General features: G+C 38.2%; 1 protein-coding gene across 1 annotated transcript in view; it reads left to right on the forward strand.

Annotated features, from left to right (window-relative positions):
* The window catches only part of BRWD3 (bromodomain and WD repeat domain containing 3), a gene marked incomplete at both ends in the record, with an annotated part of 56,183 nt that overhangs the window by 18,818 nt on the left and 16,333 nt on the right, over positions 1–21,032 (forward strand). The window contains 16 exons of the mRNA XM_082003990.1: positions 114–274; positions 2,087–2,308; positions 3,924–4,024; positions 4,741–4,811; positions 5,978–6,078; positions 7,912–7,952; positions 12,143–12,247; positions 13,212–13,365; positions 13,896–14,030; positions 14,842–14,970; positions 15,379–15,604; positions 16,312–16,482; positions 18,339–18,522; positions 19,018–19,111; positions 19,744–19,893; positions 20,721–20,797. Coding sequence (XP_081860116.1) covers positions 114–274; positions 2,087–2,308; positions 3,924–4,024; positions 4,741–4,811; positions 5,978–6,078; positions 7,912–7,952; positions 12,143–12,247; positions 13,212–13,365; positions 13,896–14,030; positions 14,842–14,970; positions 15,379–15,604; positions 16,312–16,482; positions 18,339–18,522; positions 19,018–19,111; positions 19,744–19,893; positions 20,721–20,797 — 2,122 coding nt within the window. The remainder of the gene's footprint in view (positions 1–113; positions 275–2,086; positions 2,309–3,923; positions 4,025–4,740; positions 4,812–5,977; positions 6,079–7,911; positions 7,953–12,142; positions 12,248–13,211; positions 13,366–13,895; positions 14,031–14,841; positions 14,971–15,378; positions 15,605–16,311; positions 16,483–18,338; positions 18,523–19,017; positions 19,112–19,743; positions 19,894–20,720; positions 20,798–21,032) is intronic.

Here is a 21,032-nt window from a genome sequence, read left to right on the forward strand (position 1 = left end):
ATAAAGCTGTTACTAAACGTGATATTTGATTTAAAATTTGTTTACTTGGAATTCTGGACAAAATTTATGTCTTAGTTCTCTTTTTATTTTGTTTTGGTTTTTTTTTCTCCCAGTGAATATAATTTCTGCCAGGCAATTAACTGGATGTGGACGTTTCAGCCACTTGTTCCCAACATCCACCTACCAACACATGAAAATGCATAAGAGAATTTTGGGACATCTATCATCTGTTTATTGTATAGCCTTTGATCGCAGTGGGAGAAGAATTTTTACAGTAAGTTTAAAAATTGTACTTTTCTTGGAAGATTGCTTTGCTTGGTTTAATTTCTTTCTTTCTTGAGTCCCGCAACAGCCTGTTAGTCACTGATTGAGATGCAGACACGGCTTCCAGAAAAAGAAGGGAAGAAAAATCTTGAAATGTATGGAAAACCCATCTTTTTCTATGCTAATTTTCACTTTTTACTTGACTTGGTATTTTAAAATTGCTCGCGGCTCCGGTAGACTGAAACTTAGTCAGCTATTTGCTTTCCCGTGTAGGAACTTACAGCAGGGTTGTTCTGGTCCAGAGCTTGCAACTCTCACTTGAAACACATGCTCATTTTTCTTTATTTATCATCTTTCTTACTGAATGGCACCTGCAGTATTCTGGGATTTGGAATTAACTTGCATGCTGCTCGCTGGGTTAAATCTTAACACTTTTTTAAAAACTACATTTTACCTTTTTGGTAACCTTGGAAATGCTGGCAGTCCTTTCTTTACATTTCAGTAAAACTTGATGATAAATAGAAGACCTCATTACTTCATCTGCAATTTACTTCTCTACTACATTTTCTTTCTAGAATTTGTACTATGTCAGTGAATATATGAATATTATTTTAAGTTTTTCTCCAGAATATATTAACATACATTTCTGTGATGCTGCCCTTGCTTTTGGTTGTGCATATTTAAAAACTAACAGATTTTTCCAATAAATAATGCGTCTCTTAACAGTTAATGTCAATCCCTGTCTTGTCTTGTCTTTGCCCTTGTCTTATCAGTAGGTATTTAGAAACAGATTACCTGGCAGACCAGTTGTTGTCTTTGTGTTCTTGCTAGCTTCGCCACTCATTATGAATTGGCAAAATAGAGATGTTGTTATGATAATTACTCTGGGTCACAGGGAGGGCCTTTCCATTTTTGTTTACATGATAAAGAAATCTTTCTCATCTGCAATTATATGAAGATTTGAAAGTGATTTGTGTTCAAATTTACCTGCAGTTAAAAAAATGTAACTTAAATGACGTTGATATTGCAGTGAGTTTCATTGTGTTATGTTTCTGAATATATAGTGGCAATCCTAGCCACTAGTATTAGTATTCTTTGTAGTGTCTAAGTAGTGGAAAGGTCTGTGAACTGTCTAAAAATTCTTGGCGATATTGGGATTGAATATAAAATTATTATGTAGCTGCTACTATAGGTAACGTATTTTACAGTGATCTGTGTTGGATGTGCTTTTGAATTGTGTCCTGTCCTGAACTGAAGTCTCACTGTCATAGTATTTTGGTTGCACGTGATGCTGCGTTATTTCTCTCTTTGAGTGGTCCAACCTTTTTCTGTTAACAGAAATTGAACCTCATGGTACAGCTGCCTCACAGGTCTAGGAGCAGGGTAGAGGCTCTGAGATCCCTCAGATGCTTAAGTGCTCTTTTTCCTCAGAGCTTAAGGCTTACTTGGTTTTTACTGCTGGTTTGATCTGGCTCCCACAGATAAATATGGCTGGTAGTACATAACAGAATATTTTATCTTCTTAAATTTACCTTAATTACTACTGAACTGTACTGAGAGGAGTTTCATTAGCAGCAGTAAAATCATATCTTAGTATGAAACACAAGACAGTGGCTTCTGTTTTATAAATATCTAATTCCCTGACCTCTCAAGACGATTCCCAAACTCCGTTGTGCCTCTGTGGAACTCCACTGAAGTTGTTCTTCTGGCAGGTTCATGGCGCAATGATATTTTAGATAATTGTTCATCTGCAGTGTACACGTGTATTATGTAGACATAACATTATTTTATATAATCTTTGGAAATTTTTGTGTGGCATTAGGGGTCAGATGATTGTTTGGTCAAAATCTGGGCTACAGATGATGGGCGCCTGCTCTCAACATTGCGAGGACACTCGGCTGAAATTTCTGACATGGCTGTTAACTACGAGAACACGCTGCTTGCTGCAGGCAGTTGTGATAAAGTAGTCCGAGTATGGTGTCTTCGAACTTGCGCCCCAGTCGCAGTGCTGCAGGGCCATTCAGCTTCCATTACTTCCATACAGGTAAGCAATGACCTTTTTTCCTAAACCTTTGAATTAAAATGGTAATAAGAGATGGGGATTAGCAATCAGGGATAAAACTTAGCTTTTCATCTCTGTCTGTCAGTGTAGATTTGCCCCAACTCGAGGGTGGTGTTTCCTGGCAAACTCGTTCCGGTGCGGTGGCCTGAGGGGATGATCCTGCTTCCTCCAGCTGCCTTTAACTATGTGGTGCCATTGCTTCTTCCTTAGATCTAGCAAGTGCAAGGTCACCGAGAGCATCAGATCAACTAGCTGAGCTAGGGAGAAACGGCTGACTACCACGTTGGTGGTGATCCTTGCACAGCGACTGAAGCAGCAGCTGTGCATTCACAGAGAACGTTCATTTTTCAGAGGAATACTGCCAGATAAAAATCCTTATGCCACATTTCTTACTTGCTCGTTATCATAGCCTGAACTGTAAGGAGCTGTTCTGGATATTGGAGCATACGTAGACGCTGCTGCAGCCGCAGTACAGCACAGACCAGGGACTGCAGAGAATCTGTGCTGGCGCCCATGCAGTTTCAGCTGTGTGACAAGTGCCCAGTGAGCACCAGCAGAGCAGGAAAAAAAAAGACTAAACTGTTGGCACTCAGTTCTCTAGTGGTGGCACAGTCAGTAGTGGCTAGTAATTTGCAGTTTATTTGCTTTAAAAAAAACCCACAACTGCCAGGTTATTTAAAGAGCTCCAAGCCAAGAAAACAAAATTCTGGGATAAAAAAGACAATCCCTGCAATTTGGCAGGTTATGCACATAGAGGGGAGAAGGAGTGGGGGTGTTTGGCTCTGAATCCCTCTTTTCTGGAGCCTTGCGGCCTTTGATTCATCACAGTCTTCTCCATCGTGGCAGGAGTCCCTGGGGCCTCATCTCCCCTCTTGCCTATGCTTCCAGTTTTGTCTGATTTTAACTCTGCCACGAGTTAGTTACTTTAAGGTGATTGTTTTGGAGACATATTTTACAACCTGGTTTTGTGTTTTGTATATTATTTATTGTATATTTGCATCCCTCCCAAGCTTTTTGTAAAACTCTGGTAATTTAGAGAATAATCACAATCAGTCTTTTTGAGGAAACAGTGCTTGATCCCTTTATCAAATACCAGATAGCCAGAAGATTAAAGGTATTGCCATAGTTATGAAATTAAAGTGAGAGACTTCAGAATGAAAAGATTTCCTACTCCTTAGAGAGGCAGAGGAGAGGTTCAGGAAGAGGGAGGGAGTCGGGGTTCTATTGTGCTGCGGTTTTTTGTTGGGCTTGGATGCAGGAATCATTTTTGTCTTTGTAACATGTTTGATCCGGTTCTGTCCTAGAAAGAAGTATTTCCTTACCTTGTTTCCCCATTAAAAGGGTCTAGGCTTGTTTCATTTCTCCAATCTACTAACTTTTGTGCGGTAGAAACAAAGATTTGCTAGTCAAAATGTAGGTGTTTTCCATTTCCTCAGCTTTATTCTTATGGAATATTCCCTTGATACTGCTCTCTGTACTCCTGGGGAGAAAGCTAATATGTTCATGAAAAAGAGTCTTGTCAACGTCCATTTACAAGTTTCCACCGTGTAGGGGAGAAAGAAATTAGCTGGTTTAACTGTTACGATTTTATTTTTAGTTCTCTCCGGCAAGGAAAGGGACAACACGATACCTCACTTCTACTGGTGCTGATGGAACAATCTGTTTCTGGCAGTGGCATGCTAACACCATGAAATTTAAGTAAGCCTGTTTAGATAATTATAATAATCTTAAACAAAGGATGAATTTATTTGGAGTTTAGCGTGGAGAGGAATGCTGAGATAATTAAATAAGGGCATGTTCCTTCTCATAAACAAGTTTCTTGGGATATGTTCTCTCATAGACACACTGTGCATGAGTGCCATATCAGTGTGTGGGGCAGGGAGCCCTTTTCTTATGTGTGTTGGTGAGTCTATGGCATTACACCCAGAGGAGAGGCAGAGATCAGGGCTATTATTTCTAAGTTTTGTGCTTTGCAAGCCAGTGTTGTGGAAGAACTTTCAGCTTTTATGATTAGGATGAAATCCTTGTCCAAAATGTACAGGCAGAAGACTTTATTTGCTTTTAATCAGAAAAACACACATACGTAGATGGCATCAAACCCATACTTGATAGGGAGTAAGTGCTATTAGACTAATAGTTCGCCAGGTTCTGTTTTAAATAGATTTGAATTGATGAGTGTCATGGTAAGTTAAATAGTTTTTTCAATTTAGAAAATGATGGTTTTGTTACCAAACTAAGGAAGAAAATTGCTAAAACGAAAAATGAGTTCTAGCAAACTTAGGTGAGAATTCTGAAATTAAGAGATTTAGGATGGGCATAGTGACTGTAACCTGCTGAGCTGCAGTGCACTATTCTTGTTGAATGGCGTCAGAATAAAGTAATGAAAAGTAAAAATGCTGTGTTGTTGCATATAGGGATCGCCCTGTAAAATTTGCAGAGAGGTCCAGGCCTGGCGTTCAGATATCTTGTTCATCTTTCAGTTCTGGTACGTATGCATTGAAAGATAGCTGAAAGTATTTTATGAACTGTAATTCCTTTGGTGACAGGACTGTGACTTCTTTTTAAATACAAATAGTATTAAACCCTTTTTCAGTTAATGATAGTACTGTCGAATTGTGAATGTTTGAAATTTTCCATGCTAAGCATCTGCCTCAAGCTGCTTTTTCTCTTTTTTTTTTTTTCCCCTATAATTTAAGCTAAAATGTCTTGACCACTTCTGAGGAAGACTATGCTTTCAGTCTGTTGTTTTGCACATCAGAGGTTTTTCTTTTGTAACATCCTTTTAAGGTTTTATCTTGTAAAGTTTTTGAGTGAAAAGTTCTTGAAATCTGGCAGACAGGTGGCCTCTGTTCAAAGGTTACAGTTTTGCTCGTCTTCCAAATTTGGCTAAGTTCTAGGAGGATCAATTCAAGGCGTTTGAAAATATCAGCTTAACTGACATCTTTTGTTGCAGCTTTGAATTCTCAAAAATAGTGATTTTTACAAACAAAATTATGTAATTGCTCATTAATTTTTACTATCTGAAATTGAGAGGTATTTTAGAGCCATGTGAGCCTTGCCCACATTCCTTTTTTAAAATCAGAAAACCTGAAATAACTAAAACCATTTAAATGGAGTAAACTATACAATAGTGCTCTTTTTGTGCAATATTATAAATAGAAGAGACATTACAAGAAAATACCATAATCACAGACTCCTGATTCAGCAATAATTTCTCTGATGTGTGTCAAATAGATATGGAAAATGTGCTTAAACATTTTCTTTGATATTTACCACTGAGAGTATCAAACTATTCCCCATCTAATTTTCCTCATAGGCTGATGGAGAGCACTCTGGTAATTTCTGAGGGAAAGCAGAATATTTGTCGGATGAATGTTGTAACTTGCAATATTCTCTTCCTTTGGTCAAAAAGGTTTGCAGCTGGAAAATATTGTAGAGCTCATAGTTATGCTAAAGCTGATATGGTCTGAGAAAGTACAGATCAAAGTAGAAGCTGTCAGAGTTAGCTTTTTTTGTTCAGGATGTATGTTTTGATTACACTGAAATTTTCTTTTTAAAACTGTAGTTTGCTGCTTTGACAACAAAGCAGTAATTAAAATAAGTTGTTCCTTGGATGGCTTTTCTTCTCACAGAAAACACTGTCTTTCTTAGGTGGCATGTTCATTGCAACAGGCAGTACTGACCATGTGATAAGAATTTATTATTTGGGCTCGGAATGTCCAGAGAAAATGGCTGAATTAGAATCTCATACGGTAAGAGACAAAGCAGAAAGCAAATCTTTTTTTTTCTCCGCTTTAGGAGAACCTGAACCTTATTTCAGGAACTTAGGTTTTGTACATCCTATTCAACTTGTTTTCTGGCTTTAGAGTTTACTTGGCTCTCAACAGTGTGGTATTTAAATGCCTGGAAATTTGTGATATGTTTATTTTTAAATTCCTCAGAGGCAGGAGATGTTTCCAAAATATGCCTTTTGTATTTCATTCCCCCAGGAAACTGAGGGACGAGGTGATTTTCCCATATTCTTGAGTAAGTCTGTTTTGGAATGAGGAATTAAAGCAGTGTTCATACATGATGTCATTTTTCCTATTAAATTTACTGTTGAGTATTTAACTGTGGTTGTGACCACAGATCCACATAACAAGAAAAAACAAAGTGATTCTGGTTTTAGAGTGTGTGGTCAAACTTTGGGTCATGATGGTAATTTCATTTGGAAAATAGAGCAAACTTAAAAGCATCCTTTCGCAGGTGATGCAGAAGGGTTCTCATGAAAATTCAAACTACTTTAGATATCTGTACGATGACTTTCAAACTTGAAAACTAACGTTGAGTCTTAATAGCTTTTATTAAAACCATCAAATGGCTCAGTTTTAATGAAACCCCGTAAAGAAGCATCACTAAACCAGTATCAAATCTTTCTTCATTTCTTAGTTATTACCGAGAGCAGGTGATGATTGCTCTATTTATTACGTGCATGGTAAACAATATATCAGAAAGGCAAGCTTATAGCAACACTGATAGGGCTGTCACTTGTGAGGAGTTCATTTATCTTTGAACCTTAATAGACCAGCTGCCCACCTTAACAATATTTTATGGATTAAGGCTGAGGTCTAAATTGATTCACTGAACGTCAGCGGCAGTCTTGGGTCTCAAACACTTAAGTCTCAGAGTTCCAAGCCAACAAACCTAACAAGTATTTTGCTCACAAAAATTAAAATATTTTCTATCTTCAGCAGTTCAGGTTTGGAAGAAACTGTAATTCCTTTAATTTTTTAAAGTCTACTCTTCTTAATGCAGCAGACTGCTGTCAGCCTGCACCTGAAAAACATCCAGAATTGGACACTTGATTATCAGGAGCTGGAGATGTCAGTGAGAGTAGAGATAGCAAGTGCATGTAGCCAACACCAGTAATTAGCAAAATAAAAAAAGGGAAAAATCATGTGTAGAACTTGGTATTTGTTTCTCAACAATGTAAAAGTGGAAATAAAGCCAAGGTTTGCATTTTTTTTAGTGAAATATTTTGATGCGCTTTAATGTTAGGTCTAAAAATTGCAAACCTGCTGTGATCATTTATTTGGTTAAATTGTTCTTTCTCCATCTTGTGGAGTGCTGTTCCTACCAGGCCTTGTGAGCTCCAGGAATACCTTATTCCTGTTAACTCTGTGGAGTATAAAAGGTGCAAGGTTTCCCAGGCAGAGCTTAGCATGGGGTGCGTACGGTCCCGCGGCACTTCCCGTGCAGATGGACTGTGCTCAGGCAAGAGTAGAGCTGCTGCAGCTTCTTCCTCCTGAACATCCAAGTGTCAGGGAGACCGAGTCAGAAATCATTTGTGTATCTGAGCTACTTCTGGAGCAAAACACAGGCATCACCTCTTTGAAGTTTTGCATTTCAGTGTCTAACACAGTATGTCTGGGGAAGTTTTAACTTCAAACTTGACTTTTCTGTTCTTGAATTTGTACGATGGTACGTTGCGGGAGATGTATGGGAAGATGCAATTTGCTGAATAGAAGCTCATCGTTAAGATGTTTTTGGATGAGTGTTTCAGCTTACAAAGCACTTACAACTATTTTTTCCTCCCTCCTATTTAGGACAAAGTGGTTGCGGTCCAGTTCTGTAACAATGGTGACAGGTGAGTGGCTGTCCTGGGATTTTGGCATGAGAAGTATGGTATTGAATTTTCCACATAACTTTGCAGAGGAAATTTGGTGCAACAGGAAGACTGCACATGGCCTCTGATTAATCTTAGGCAAATTATTTAAAATATATTGCAAGATATGTGTCATATCCACAAGCTTGGTCTTGCTGTCCTCTGCTGTAAAAACAAAAACAGTCTGTAACTGTCATTTTGCTTTGTATTTTTTTAAACTGAGCAAATTGGAAACCAAATTTTGTATCCTTTCTGTGTAAGAGTGTCTTACTTCACAGGTAGCCTTGTTAAGTACAGACAGGGTTACTTCTGGAGTAAGAACATTACACTAAATGTAGTTCTAAGCATAAGTTAGAAGTGTTACACATACACACATGGTCAGACAAGTAATTCTGCAAGGAGCTGTGGTCTGATCTTCACTGAAGGAGTCTTTCTTGCAAGGTGCTTTTACCTGGTAAGATGGCAATAACTTCTGAGTATATCCATTGTTTATAATGGGATCAGGATTTGGTTTCTCAATTACTTTTCTTTCTTATTTTTTCTTAACTAGAATATCAGATTAAATGTGGGGGGAAAAAAGCCTGTTGGCTTTATCATTTCAGCCCTGTTAGAGCAAGATGAAAAATAAGCACATATACATATTTATTAATCTGTGTGGCTCTTGCTTGAGGTAGTGACTTTTGGGCATCCTTTTTTCTGGAGCTGCAGGAGTCAAAGGGGTAGGTAGCATGGTGACTGTACCACACGTCTGTATGCCAGCACTGCTGGCCAAGTTAGAGGCAAAGGGGAGGCCAAGCTACCAATGACAGTAGCGCTTTCGGTAGCCGTTGCTTTCAGAGGAGATATATTTCCCCTGTTTCTGTACTGGGGCACAGATGAAGAATCCACTTTATCAACTGCTCTTGCTCTGTCCTCTCTGTAGTAAGTAGTATGGGAATGTGACACTGACTTCCAAAGAAGTATGCTCTTAGCTTAGCATTTGAGCAATGCTTCTGCGCTGGCCAAAAGGATCTGCAAACACAGTGCTGTCGTTCATGAAAAGAAGATAAATATGAAAGGGGAAATAGAACTTGGTGTGTTGTTGGAAACGAGATGGAAGGAAATCAAGGGAATAATGGCATCTAAGTGATGAGTATCATGCATAAGGAAAACAAGGAACTGTAGAGCTACCTTGTATCTTGGAAATTTTTTTTTTTCATTATTTCGCTGTGCTCTCATTTATGATCCATATGAGAATCATGTTGAAGCTGAGTGTTGATAGATTATGTATACGCTGGGTTTTTTTGTTAAAATTTATTTCTCTTGCATATGTTTGCTGTATCATTGATACCAGCTGGGGACCAGAAAGCAGCCAATGATTAGCATAATTTGATAATGTGTTCCAAATAATATGACATTGCTGAAACATAAGGCCATCCACTCTTCACTGTCTGTCTGATTTAATTCCTTGGTGAATGATTTCTTCTGCCAGGCCCTCTCTGGGCACACTGAATAAGCAAGTTGTCTCTTCTAGTGCTCAGAGTTCTGAAAAATACGGGAAGAGTGTTTGTTTTCATGCACACACTCACAATTCGTAAGGGCTCAATTTCTGTGAGGTTCTAAGAGTGATAAACATGATCTGATAAATAACCAGGCCCTCATCCCTCATCTTGTACTTTTTAAACTCTGAAATTATAGCGGAAAAAAAGAAAAGAAAAGCCCTCTTTTATTACCAAGGGGGAATAAGCAAAGAACAGCTCTTCAATGGGATGTAAAGGTGCAGCTAATCCTTACATCCCAAATTTGGATCCAGTCTACCTGGTAGATAAAATTTCCCTGCTTAATTTGTCTGCATTTTGAGACTAAAACTTCCTCTTACACATGTTCTTCTTGTTACAATTGTTTGACTTTTCACAAGGTTTTGGATGTTTTACATAATACTTCAGGAGCGTCCTACCATATTTTTGTGGTGTCTCCTTGCAACCCACTATCTTTAGTCTTCAGCGAGTCACTGATAACGTCTGGATAGCTTAACATCACCAAGTGTGATATGGAATGGGCTAGTCTTAACATTTCCTGGAGTGAAGACTGTGAATCTGTGTTTGTTTGTGTGACTAATGATGAGCTACAGTGCTTACTTTCACCAGTTTCTGGAACGGAGTATATGGGACAATTACTCTCCACACGCATCACATACTCTCTGAACCTGCAGCCCTTGGTTGCTTCCACCTGTCTGGAACCGGTTACATGGGCACAGTCTTAGCACCTTTGGGTCTTGATGATCATTTCATTGGTCTTGATGATCATTTCATTGGTCTTCTTTATTATTCATAATAATTTACTTATCTCTGACGACATACCTGGCAAATATGTGAATTTCTAGGCAAATACATGACTTTCCAGTTAATTTGTTTAGATGATAACAGTAATCCTGTGATCTTAAAATTTACAAAGTGAATCATTCCAACCTGCAGAACTTTCAGTTTTTCAAACTGTGCTAAGTCAGACTGCTGTCTCTTATATAGCAATTAGTCAGGATGCTCATGATAAAGTGTACAAAGGTGCCTATAGGCATGTCTTAGTGTCAAACTTCGGCAGCACAGCTGTGTTGGGAGGAGTGGCATGACAAGCTTTGATTAGTGATCAACATCTTAATGTAAAAAGGTTTTAAGCCAACTTTTGTTCATACTCCTTATTTTGCTTGGCAGGAGGTTTAAGGGATGTGTGCAAGCAGGAGCCTTGCAAGCACAACTGTAGTTTTGCCAGTGGAACTGCACCTGCACTCGGAGATCTTTGTTGTGTAACATTATGTGGGAATGTACCGGTATAACTGTACTAACAGTTCCTTCTAAGCGATGTGAGCACAGGTCTCACTGCAGATACTACGTCATGTAGTCACGAAAAATTATACACATATGCTACAGTGATGCTTTTAGTGGAAAAGTTATAACTTCCTTTTTTTTTTAATGTAAAGAAGTAAAAATAAAAATGAAATACATGTCACAGGCATTTTTAAACATTTTTTTATCTTAATTAAAAAATTTAGATCAGGGAAACTGGAAAGCTGAAACAATTACTTAGTAAAATAAAATTGAATAGGCTTGTCTTTGTACAGTAATTCGGAGTATGAATGGAATATACTTTTAAAGGTGTTGGCCATCCTGTGAAGCCGTATTACTTGAGAAGCTTTTTTCAAATTTCTCAACCAAAATGGTTTCTGTGACACTGATAACCAAAGCATTATGATGTAGTTAAATGCATTTGCTGGATGCTTGAAATTTTTTAAAGAAAGAGGAGTTTAAAAATGAAAATACTCGTGTTCAACTTCCCAGGCAGGGCTACTTACTTGCGTTCAACTTGGGTTTTTCCCTTTTCTGTCTTCACCCTCTCCCTGAGTTAATGTATTATAATTTATGCTAGTCTCCTGGCATACAGTTTCTTTTTCTTTGCTGCTGCTATGAACTGCTCAAGGGATTTGCTGATGTCATTAAAAAGGGAATGTGCAGTTTGTATGAATTACGACATTGAAGTCATTCCAAGGCCATCTGCTGGCTGTAACCAAATGTAATTAATGTTGTGGGATATAAGCTCTTTTGTACCGTACAATATCTGATACGAAAATTGTAACCTCGCTGTCTTTTAATTACATTCTCTAGATCAGAGATGCACAAACAATATAAAGAATAAGTGTTAAAGAATAAGTGTTAAAAAAAGATTAAATACATTCTAGCTTCTGTGCTCGTGTGAATGGGTGTGCTCTTGGCTTGCCAGCGTTTTGTAGCTGCCTGTTTCCTGTGGTGGTAGTTCCTGGATATTTTATGAGTTGTTAAACACGCCTCTGTGTGGGCGTATATAGGGTAAGACAAGTATATATACACAAGTATATACTTCTAAGTATGCATATAGTTGTGTATGTGTGTGTGTGTGCATGTTTGTTGCAGAGTGACATAAAAGTAAGTGCTTGTAGTGACCTTTCCTAAGGTGAATGACAGTCTTCTGCCAAGCTCTAAGTATTCTTGCTGCAGGATTTAGCATGCCCACGCTGTTGCTGAGGGTGGAAAACTCCATAGCAAAGCTACTGAATAGCGAGAAAATAACATCCTGCGATGGGCATGTGGGTATTAGACCAAAAGCAGCAGTGACTTATCCTTATTCAGGATTTCATGACTTTTTTCATATTTTTTTTTCCATAGCTTGAGGTTTGTCAGTGGAAGCAGAGATGGAACAGCAAGAATATGGCACTATCAGCAGCAAGATTGGAAGAGTGTGGTCCTGGATATGGCTACTAAAATGACAGGGTAAAACAAACCAAACCAGAATGCACTTCATAGCCACGTTTACACGCAAAACAAAATCTTCCATCATATTGAAAACTATTTACTTCCATTTTGAGTTAATCTCAGCATATTTGTGTATTGAAAATGCCATGGTTCCATCTGTTAAGTCACACAGTTAATTAGCCCCCTGAAAGAAAATATAAATACATTGGTAATTCCCTAGTCTAATGGTTGGGGAATATTTAGTATTTTACACATGAAGTAAGAACGTCAGATAGAGTTCATCCCACAGGAAGAGGTTTTAGTAGAACCTCATTGATCACATGCTGATATGCTAATATAATATGTCCAGCCTGTTTTTTAACACTGTATTTTTCCTTAAGTTTTCACATAAGAGGTGAGATACAGTGATTTGGTTCTCAGGTTCAGTTAGGGTTTCAAGTTTTTCTTTTTGAGATCCTCAAGTGGCTTCTGTAAGTGGCCTTGTAATGGAATATGCACAATAACAAAAAGCAGAAATGGAGAAATCCATTAGGCATTTTGCTTTGCAGAATTCTTTATATTTCATATGGTAACATTTTTAGTAAGTTAGCTGTTGGATGTATGATTTGGATTTCTTTAGCAGGTTCTTGCTCATTTTAGAGTTTACTCATATTGATGACTGATAAGAAAAACGCCTTGTAGGAAAAAACTTAATAGAACTGAATAGCTTGAAAGAAAGAATTGGGGTAGGCGAAGATGCTTAAGAACAGAAGAGAAACTTGTCCTCTTTAAGGAAATAAAACTCTATGAATCTTAGTGGTACTTAATGTTTTCTGTATCTGGTTTTTACCACTGCAGAAGCCATCCTTCATTCTCCTGCGTTAGCCAGTAGTCAGGGTGGTGGCAGCCATGCTCTCCCTAATCTCATACTGAATTAACGCTGTTAAATGTTTACGTATATAGTTACTGATTTATTTCTTCTTTAAATTATTGATTTCCTTAGAAACAATGTAGCATCTGGGGAGGACAAGGTGACTAAACTGAAGGTTACTATGGTGGCTTGGGATAGATATGATGCCACTGTCATCACTGCAGTCAACAATTTCCTTCTCAAAGTGTGGAACTCGTCCACAGGGCAACTTCTTCATAGCTTATCTGTAAGTAAAATTCAAGTAGGTAATCCCAAACGGTTATAGTTCAACTCCAAAATTGATTTGAGGCTAAACTGCATCGGCATCATCATCCCCCCTGACAAGGAGTGTTTTGTCCTGAAGCGTGCCGCCTGTCTTATGCTTACTGGGAGGAGTGTGTATCACGGGGAAAGGAGCTGATGACCAAAATGCTGCTAGACCCTGGTGATTGCTGGCTGACAAGGGAGCCCTTTGAAGGCCACTGTTTGTGTCCAGATTAGAGGGTTGCAGCTGTCCTTGCTGCTGAGTTCTCCTTCCTCCCCATCCCTCTCCGTCTCAGTTGTGCTGAGCTACAGTCTGAGGTACTTGCAAAGTGGGCAGTGATAATGCCAAATCTCTGACAGAAATGTTGACTAAGTACAGACACAGTTTTAGTCTAAGACCGAGTAAATTGAGCTGTCATGGATGACTACCTGAACTGAGATGTCCTCACACTAAACACTACCATGTTTGGAGATGCTACTTTTTTTTTTTTTTTTACCCTGCTTTCATTGCAGGGTCACGATGATGAAGTTTTTGTTCTGGAGGCCCATCCGTTTGACCAAAGGATTGTACTTTCCGCGGGTCACGATGGAAATATTTTTGTTTGGGATATAGACAAAGGAACAAAAATTCGCAATTACTTTAACATGGTAAGAATGGTAAGGGAAGGGTGGGTTTTTTTTTTTCACATTTGTGTAAAAATGATCTTGAGGCAAAAGCAGATGTCATTACATACCGGTGTTACAACAGGATTAGGGGAAAACATCTACCTGTTAAAAAAACCACCCTGTACTCTTCAGTAAGCAATACCAAAGTATGTTTTCGCATATTGTAAGTGCAGCAGCAAGTCTTTCATGGGATCTGTTACATCTGAATATTATTCATGTGTATGGTTATGGTTATACCATGCAAAATATTATAGTGACTCCCAAGGTAGAGCAATGAAAACCAGCAAGCCTGTGTGTTGTAGCACAATGCTGTGGTCTGGGGAATGGTATGGTTGGCTCTGTGCCGCGTCTATCTTAATGCGCCCGGTGCCAGGCTTGTTGGTTTGGTTCCAGTGCTGAGCAAATGCAGCTGTACTGCGTCAGGACCTGAGCTATCCTCCTGGCACTTGGGGCTGCGAAACCTGCTTGTACGGAGCCAATACATGTCTGAGATCTTTGGGGCAGGCTTGCCCTATGTCTGCCATTAACATAAAATGTAGACTTCTAGGTGGTTGTTTCAGAACATACATTAAAATTGCACTGAAATTTCAGGACAAAGAGAAAATGCAAGGTTCTACTGCATTGTTCAGTTTAGCTTTAATAATTAAGTAGGAAAAAAAAAAGGGTAAATCAGTCTTGAGGGAGATGAGAAGTTACACAGAATTAGGATTAAATACTTGTTGGAGGACTTACGCATGCATGCTCGTATGGAGAATGCATGATTGTGAAAGGAATGTTCTGTGCTTGTATACAGATTGAGGGCCAAGGCCATGGAGCTGTTTTTGATTGCAAGTTCTCCCCAGATGGACAGCATTTTGCCTGCACAGACTCTCATGGACATCTGCTACTATTTGGTTTTGGATGCAATAAATATTATGAAAAGGTAGGTTGAATGAATTTTAAACTCCTCTGTGTCTTGACCTGATTTTGTCTGAGAAGTATTTGTGTTACAGTTCATCCCCTTGCCCTGCCCCAGACAAAAGAGTAATTAGATCATGAAGCAGTTGCTGTTTACCTGAATCAAAAAGATTTAGACAAGAGAATCTCTAGACAGGGGAACAAAGCATTAACTTGTATCTATTCACCTTTGTGGGCATATTTTATTATTGAATTTTTGCATCAGGCCTTGGTAATAAAACACATTTGTGGTAGGAATCTGTTCTCTGTCATAACATTTCTTCTGCTGATCCTAAGTGTAGGAGTTGTGGTTTATGGGTATGGGAGCCATTCCAAAGCAGCAAGACAGCTGCAAATGGCCATTGATTTATTTACTAAATTGCTTTTCTTGCAGATTCCAGATCAGATGTTCTTCCATACGGATTACCGACCACTGATCCGTGATGCAAATAACTATGTGTTGGATGAACAGACTCAACAGGCCCCACATCTTATGCCTCCTCCATTCTTGGTGGATGTTGATGGAAATCCTCATCCCACGAGATTCCAGCGGCTGGTGCCAGGGAGGGAAAATTGCAAGGATGAACAACTTATTCCTCAGCTGGGATATGTAGCTAATGGTATGCTGTCTGAAACTCATGCATAATACATGTCTCGCACACTATTGAGCACCAGCTCTGTAGGACAGTACAATAAGGATTGTTTATTTTGGTTGTCTTCTGAAACTAGTGGTTTAAATATAGTGTAGACGTAGAAGAGGAGATAGGGTGACTTTATGGCATGAGGGAAGTGTATGGAATCAACCTGACTGGAGGCGAGATGAGGAGACTGTAGTATTCCAAAATCTGTGGACTTCTACCAGGTATGTGGCAGCATGCTTAAAGAGTTGTCCCATTAACCTCGGTGTAACTGCGTATGTGAGTAAGGAAGCAAGAAGGTAAGAAAGACATTGAAAAAATAGCGTTTGTTTTTTAAAGCAGTTTTTTTTCTGCTTTATATTTCTGCTTTAAGATACAAACTTTTGCAAAATGCTGATCTCCAGAAGAGATTGTCCATTATTACCTACGGAAGCATAATGTCTTTCTGCTGTTTCTAAGGCTTTGTGTTTCTATCTTTTGTGTGGTCTGTAATTTTAGATTTTTATTGTAACCTCTCTTTTAAACTTTGCCTCCATTTATTACATGAGAGCAGAAAGCCAGCTGGTGATCAGATGTTTTGCAGAGCAGACAAATAATTGTGCACAATTTTAAATGTAATTGTTTCTATGGTATTTAGTAAAACAGAAATGAATCATTTTATAGGAAGCTGTGGCTTTGTTCTTGTTAAGGTGATGGTGAAGTAGTTGAACAAGTCATTGGGCAGCAAACTAATGACCAGGATGAGAGTATTCTTGATGGAATGATCAGAGAACTACAGAGGGAACAAGATCTGAGACTAATTAATGAAGGAGAAACTCTTCCAAACCCTCCACTCAATAGATCCCACTCTGTTAATGGAGGTAAGTGTCTTTTCTTTACCTCCGCCGTTCTTTTCCTAAAGCGTAGCAAGGCACTAATCAAAATGTGTCAACATAAGTTCTGAGACTGTCTTTGAGGATGCTTTTCTCTCGTGTTCTTGCACACGTCATTAACCTGTGCAGAGCAGTTGGATGTTCTACTGATGCTAGCAGAGGAATTAAAAGTTTAAGGTGCAGCTGAGGGCACACAATGGTCTAATTGGGCTGTATCTGATTACCTACAACTATTAGACTGTATGTTTATGTTTTAGGAAAGGTTTATAACAGGAGTAATTAAGAGTTCACTGTATTGTCTTGATGTCAAGTCACTGCAGAGATGACACTTTGTAACTGCTTAATGTCAAGATAACAGTATATAATTAGAGAATGTCAATGGAATACAATGTTGTGACAGACTAATGGCTTCCTGTTGCAGCATAAATGCTAAGGCTGAGCATCAGTGTTTATAAAATAAACGTCTGCTCTGTCTTAGTGTTTCCTTAGAAAGCGTGAGATTATTCTCCTGGTAAGTGTTCTGCTACTGTGATTTTATTTTTAATACACAAAGTGATTAAAAATTTGAAACAAACCCAATCAGACGTGAACAGCTGACTGTGAGGCAGCTGAGTGCGGTTGATGTGAGAGAGCAGATGCTGTGGACTTGTGCTGCAAACCATCCTGAGCTTTTAAAAATTTGCATCCACTAATAAATTAGTTCTAGGTTAAACGACTGATTACACGTTTGACTTAGATTTCCTGGCAAAGCTCATTAGGATTGCTAGATTTGGAGTTGATTGTCTTTAAATTCAAGAAACAGGAAAAATATTAGTGAAAAACACTGAAAATATACTTTTGCTTTGATCTAAATAGGTATTGTCAAGAAGGTGGTCTAGAAGCCAGCTTCAACTCACAAGAAGTCTTTTCTACTTGCTATGATAGGTTGATGGGTTGTGCAATCCCAGTTCTCAATTTTATTTCTATATCCCTGTATTTATGTGAAAGGGAATTTCCAGATATGAGTGGTATAGAAATTAAAGTACTGTGACCTTAACAGAATTCACATTGATCAGTGGCTTTGCTACATGAACTGCTCATTTGTGTGAGTTAATTAGAGTATATATATAAAGTACTTGATGTTTTAATAGCCTAATATTTTTATATAGGTTTCCACAACCGTGAATGCAATTTATTCATATGGTTAACCACATTTAAGAATACGGAAATTGTGTTGATGCATTCCCAAATGGTGGGATAAATTAAGGCAATGCTAGCAGTGATTCTGAAATTATCAGCCTTTTTGTCTCACTTTGCTACCTAAAGATTCAGTCTCTGTTTTCTCCTGAGTATGTAGTACTGCGTTGTTGTGCCACCAGATGAAAAGCTCAGGAAGGAGCAGTGCCTCTGGCACAGTAGATAAGCATTACAAATACAGAACAAATGGAGGTACAACAGAAACCTGAAACCGTGCAACAGTCTATTATTTTAGATGTCAACGTCATCTCTTCTTGTGCCATAGAATTTAAGACGCGTGATTTCAGAGCCTTTAAACAGTTGACAAGACTTTGATTTGAAGGTCACTTAAGTACCTTTAACACTTTTCCGTTAGATTATGTTCTTTGCTTGCCTCAGATATCTCTAAGATATAGCAAGCCACAGTATTGTTACAGTAGCATACACATCTCCAGTAGTCCAAGGCCAATACACAAAAAAGTTCACCTGAAGCAAAAGGCAAAGCCACTTAAAATAGACTTAGGTGGTGTTTATTGTCAAAAAAGAATCTCCATGCAGTCCTTAAGCTTTAAAGTCTAGATTTTGTTGATGGTTTGTAGAAGTGAAGAAAAATTTTTTTTCTCCCTTAGCTCTTCGAAGTCCAGGTTTGGATGTTACATCTCCACCAAATGTTGGTCTCCGGAGAAGTGGCCAGATTGAAGGGGTCCGGCAAATGCATCACAACGCTCCCCGAAGTCAAATGGCAACGGAGAGAGATCTCATGGCATGGAGCAGGAGAGTAGTGGTGAATGAGCTTCCTCCAGGCGTCAGCAAGTAAGATGCTAACTGAGATGGGGATAAAAGAATAAATTGTATAGTGTTTAATGATCCTTCCATGCAACTGTTACAATTTTTAAAAAATTATTTTTCAGAGATGTGTTGGCTATTTGTTTGTTTGTTTGTTTTGAAATTCAGATACTAGGATTAGAGTGGTAGCCTCTGCTGGAGAGTTGAGAATAGTAAATCCTTCTCTTCACAATTGAATCTTTCGTCAGTAGTTGAAATACCACATTTTCCTGAAACTTTACTTAAAAAAAACACAAAAATAATTTTAATACATTTAAATTTTCTTGAAAATAATTATGCATGCTCAACTAACAAGTTTGCTTCCTTAACTTGTGATTCCAGGAGTGAAATATGTGTGGATGCTGCTAGAAGGACTTGTGTACTTATAGCAAGGGAACCAGAAGTGTTTTCATGTGTATATTAATGAAACTGTCAAGTTATATGATTTATTGAATAAAATGGATGTTTCCTATGTATGATTAGGGTCCAGGAAGAATGTCGAGCTGCCAAAGGTGAAATTGAAATTAATTTATATACTGTTGAAAAGAAGAGAAAGCCATCCCACACCTTACAACGGGTGAGTTAACTGAGTAGAAGAGAGAACCTGGGTGTGAAGCAGTTCTAAGCGCTGAGCAAAAAAAAGAGAAACAAAAAAAACAAAACCAATTTATTTAAATGATTTAGGAGATCGGTAGTACTAATTGTTTCTCTGGCTCTCTCTCTTCCTTCTGTAACTGTAATTTGTCTGTCTTTATATTGTAATATGCAAACAGCAGTGGTAAATCTCTACCTTTAAGGCTTCAGTAATGGGGAGATGCTGGGAAAACAAAAGAGCAGAGCTACAGTGGATGATCAGTTTGACTTGTGGAAACTAGGAGAAATATTGGAGATGCCACACTTTTTTAAGTGGCTAGCTTTTCCAGAGACTGCAAGTATTTTCAGAAAAGCATATATTTCTCCATAACTTCCTTTCTAAGGACTGCTACTTTAAAAAGTAGAGTTGATGTTTAACCAGAAAACCCACCTGCATGTGCGCTGAAACGAATCACAAGCGTGTAAAAAATACCTTTTCTGATTCTAGATTTCCTAGTTGTCATTTGTAGATGTAATACAATGTACAGTCACTTTAATGAGGCATTTTTTAACTATGTAATTCATTATTAAATCTCTACTCATTTTCTTTTTGTCCCTCCTGTCCTATGATAAAAGAACGATTACCAACCAGGAAGTGGAAGGTCTTTGAGAAGAAACCAGCGCAAACGCCAACACGCCTATCAAACACGCTCCACCATCGAACACAATCAGCAAGGAGCAAGTCAAAACGCACGTGCACGGGAAGAATCAGACAGCTCCTCAGAGGTCTGATGCATCAAATGATTCTTCCAATAGGTTCCCTGTTCACAAGTAGCGTGGTTTGAACAACAGATGTGCTGAGAGCACTGTTACCATTAAGGCTCCAAGTTTCTCCACCTAGGAAGAAACACTCAAATCATTGAGTCATTTGGATTTGTGGTGTTAGTGTAGTAAGTTGATCTTGGAGAGGGAAGGATCATTGACCTCAATGCCAGTACAGTATTCAAAACTAGCTTAAAACAGGTTGTGTATTTTTGGAAATCTGAAACATTTTCAAGTAAATTTAACTGGGTTGTGTTAAACCACTTGCTATTTTGGGATTTCATACTGCACATATATTCTAGGTCACATTCAGTACTTTGATTTCATCTACATCTGTAGACTGCTGTTGAAAGAGATTGAGTATTGGTATTAATCATTGATATTTGCAAGGGAAGAACTTAAAATATACCAGATTAAATATAACTTGCTCTCATTAGGGAAGCATGCAAAGTAAAAAGAGACTGAACGTTGTCACTTTATAAATGCATTGAACGTACAGTTCAATATGTTCTATAAAAGCTGTTCACTTGACACTTAAATTTATTAATCATTTAAATAAGAACTCATTCTGTGGTTCTAATACTGTTGAAATTCACATCTCTTTCTATAGAAATTAGATAAGCATATAGTATAATATTAATTAAGATACAGAAAGAAATTGTGAACTGACTTTAAGTAGTCCTTAAATACAAAGCTTTCCTCAGTTGAGACAACTCATACAGCTTGCTTGCAAACAAAAGTGATACATTTTAAACTTGGCCCAAAAGTGAAACCTTCTGTTTTTAATACAGGAAGATGAGACTGTTGGCACAAGTGATGCATCTATGGATGATCCTGTGGCAGCATGGCAAAGTGAAAGCAGTTCCAGGTAGCTTTACTGCTCTCTTCATTATTAAGATTTAGTTGATTACATAATTTAAGAAAGAGGGTTGATATTGTGATACTATGACTACAAGTCAGTACAGATTTGTTACACCTTGTGACAGGTTGAAGCCAAGTGTTTGGTATGCTTAGGTAGTTTAAAACAGCAACCAACAAAATTTGTGGAGTCTGTGGACAGACACTTTTATGTATTTGAGTGACTAAGCAATTGTAGAAGTTTT

This window comes from Phaethon aethereus, assembly GCF_964289735.1.
Source record: "Phaethon aethereus genome assembly, chromosome: 10".
Lineage (NCBI taxonomy): Eukaryota > Metazoa > Chordata > Aves > Phaethontiformes > Phaethontidae > Phaethon > Phaethon aethereus.